Genomic DNA, 2447 nt, shown 5'->3' on the forward strand with positions numbered 1-2447 from the left:
AAGCAAAGAAGAGAAAGGAACAAAAAATACTATATAGAAATGAGGGATGAAATTCACATCCTTTCATATTTTATGAATATGTATTTGAAAACCCAAGGGAATCAACTAGAAAACTATTTTTAAATGATAAGCTATGATAAGGAACATAATTACAAAATTAATTTACAAAAATAGCTTTCCTATATGTCAACAATATTTAAATAGACCACAAAAAATGGGGGGAAAAGATTTAATTTGCAATGGTGACAAAAAGATAAAATACCTGTGCTTACAATTTAAACAAATAGGTACAATGTATACCTGTAAAGTTTAAAGAAGTATTTGTTGAATTGAACTGAAAATGCTTCCACTGTTAACGTGAAAACAGATCCTGTCCTAGGAAAATCATTCCCCTGATTCCAAAAAGAAGTGAGATCAGAATTTGTGAGTCTGTGTTAGCAGACTAAAGCCCCATGGCTAATGAGAGCTTTTAACTATTGGAAATATAAAGCCAATTTTTTTAAATCTATCAAAGAGGTAAGAAGCTCTTGTTTTTAAGTATCTAATAATTCTTATGCCATATCTCTTCTTTTTGCAGCAGGTGAGAGAACAAAATGGCAAGAGACAATCGCACCACAGTGACAGAATTTGTCCTCATGGGATTCACAGACAGACCTGAGCTTCAGCTCCCACTCTTTGTGGTGTTCCTGGTAATTTATCTCATCACCCTGGTGGGAAACCTGGGCATGATCCTGCTCATCAAAGCAGATTCTCGGCTCCACACTCCCATGTACTATTTCCTCAGTCACCTGGCATTCATTGATCTTTGTTACTCATCTTCCATTGGGCCCAAGATGCTGCAAAATTTATTGGTGAAGAAAAAAACCATCTCTTTCTCAGGCTGTTTTGCTCAGCTATACTTCTCCAGTGCTTTTGCCACTACTGAATGTTTCCTGTTGGCCACAATGGCCTATGACCGCTACATGGCTATCTGCAACCCCCTGATTTACACAGCCATTATGACTCAGCGGGTCTGCAATGAGTTGGTGGTAGGAGTCTATACCTATGGCTTCCTAAACTCCGTGATGCAGACGGTTCTGACTTTCCAGCTGTCTTTCTGTGACTCCAACATCATCCACCACTTCTACTGTGCTGACCCCCCTCTCCTCGCCCTCTCCTGCTCTGACACCCACAACAAAGAAAAGCAGCTCTTGATCTTCTCTGCGGTGAACCTCACTGGATCCCTCATGACTGTCATCATCTCCTACATCTGCATCCTCTTCTCCATCTTAAGAATCCAGTCTTCTGAGGGCAAGTGCAAAGCATTTTCCACCTGCGCCTCCCACCTCACTGTTGTCACCATCTTCTATGGAACACTGTTTTTCATGTACTTGCAGCAACCTACAGCAGGGAATTCATGGAAGAACAACAAAGTGGTCTCTGTGTTTTATAGTCTTGTAATTCCCATGCTTAACCCTCTGATCTACAGCCTGAGGAACACAGAAGTAAAGGACACCCTGAAAAAAATGCTGGAGGGCAAAGAGTCATAGTGAGCAAATTATCAGAATGCAGCATTATGCAAATTTGATACACTGACACCATGTAACAAATCTGATTGAAATTTAGCAGGCCAATTGCTATCCAATCAGGAAGCACAGTTAATCCAATTTGGGTATTTTAACGACCAAAAGTTCTGGGCCATTTGCTTGATATAGCAATATTTAATGCAATCAATTATCTTGGACTAGTCAGGATAGATTTACAAGCTAGGATGTCAATAACTACGTCCTTCATATATTGAAAATGAAGTGGCTTACTACCAATTAGATAATAATATGAGCTATAAATTTAAAAAGATCCTGAAGAGAAACATGCTGGGTGAAAGTATAAATTAATGAAGCTGGGTACAAAACTCACATGTGTTTTGAAACAAAAATCTGTTATTAGAAACCCTTTCCAGCTTAAAACAGGCTGTATTGTAGCAAGTCAATTGTTAGTGTTAGAACGTGTTTCTTCCTCATACCTTGCTACAATGATTAAGTTTCAAGACCAGTTTTTGATTAAAGCTTATTTAATCCAAATGTAGTTGAAATACTGCATGCTTTAAATAAACAATAGAAAAAATAGTATTGCAGCAATAGTGAGGGGAAAAAAGAACAAAAAACTGTGATTCAGCTAAATGTGGGGTTTGTTTAGTAAAGAAAGTTTAATTAGAAGAGATAAAGAGAAGGTTTAGGGTACTTTCAGAGATGTTAAATGTAGTCATTTATTCAACAGCCAGGGTTTAATTTTTGTAGTCTCTGGAAAGTGGAGCTACGTTGGTTTTGGGGGGGTGGAGGTGAATAGAGAGAAAAAGGAATGAAAGAGGGAGAGCTTCCTGAGATGACCAAGCCAGGGTATGAATGTTTCTAAGAAATAAAATCATCTTAAATAATTTGAATGATCTAGAGAAATACTTTAGTTTTGCA

The 2447-nt window shown here is 37.9% G+C and overlaps 1 protein-coding gene across 1 annotated transcript; it reads left to right on the forward strand.

Annotated features, from left to right (window-relative positions):
- The first annotated feature begins 593 nt into the window (after positions 1-593).
- Positions 594-1529, forward strand: LOC138384898 (olfactory receptor 5M5-like). The gene has a single exon (XM_069470556.1). The coding sequence runs from the start codon at positions 594-596 to the stop codon at positions 1527-1529; it is 936 nt and encodes a 311-aa protein (XP_069326657.1).
- Positions 1530-2447: the final 918 nt, after the last annotated feature.

Source organism: Eulemur rufifrons, chromosome 6, assembly GCF_041146395.1.
Source record: "Eulemur rufifrons isolate Redbay chromosome 6, OSU_ERuf_1, whole genome shotgun sequence".
NCBI classification, from domain to species: domain Eukaryota; kingdom Metazoa; phylum Chordata; class Mammalia; order Primates; family Lemuridae; genus Eulemur; species Eulemur rufifrons.

Bases quoted from the DNA above. Each gene is read 5' to 3' on its own strand.
- LOC138384898 (XM_069470556.1), top strand. From the start codon at position 594: ATGGCAAGAGACAATCGCACCACAGTGACAGAATTTGTCCTCATGGGA.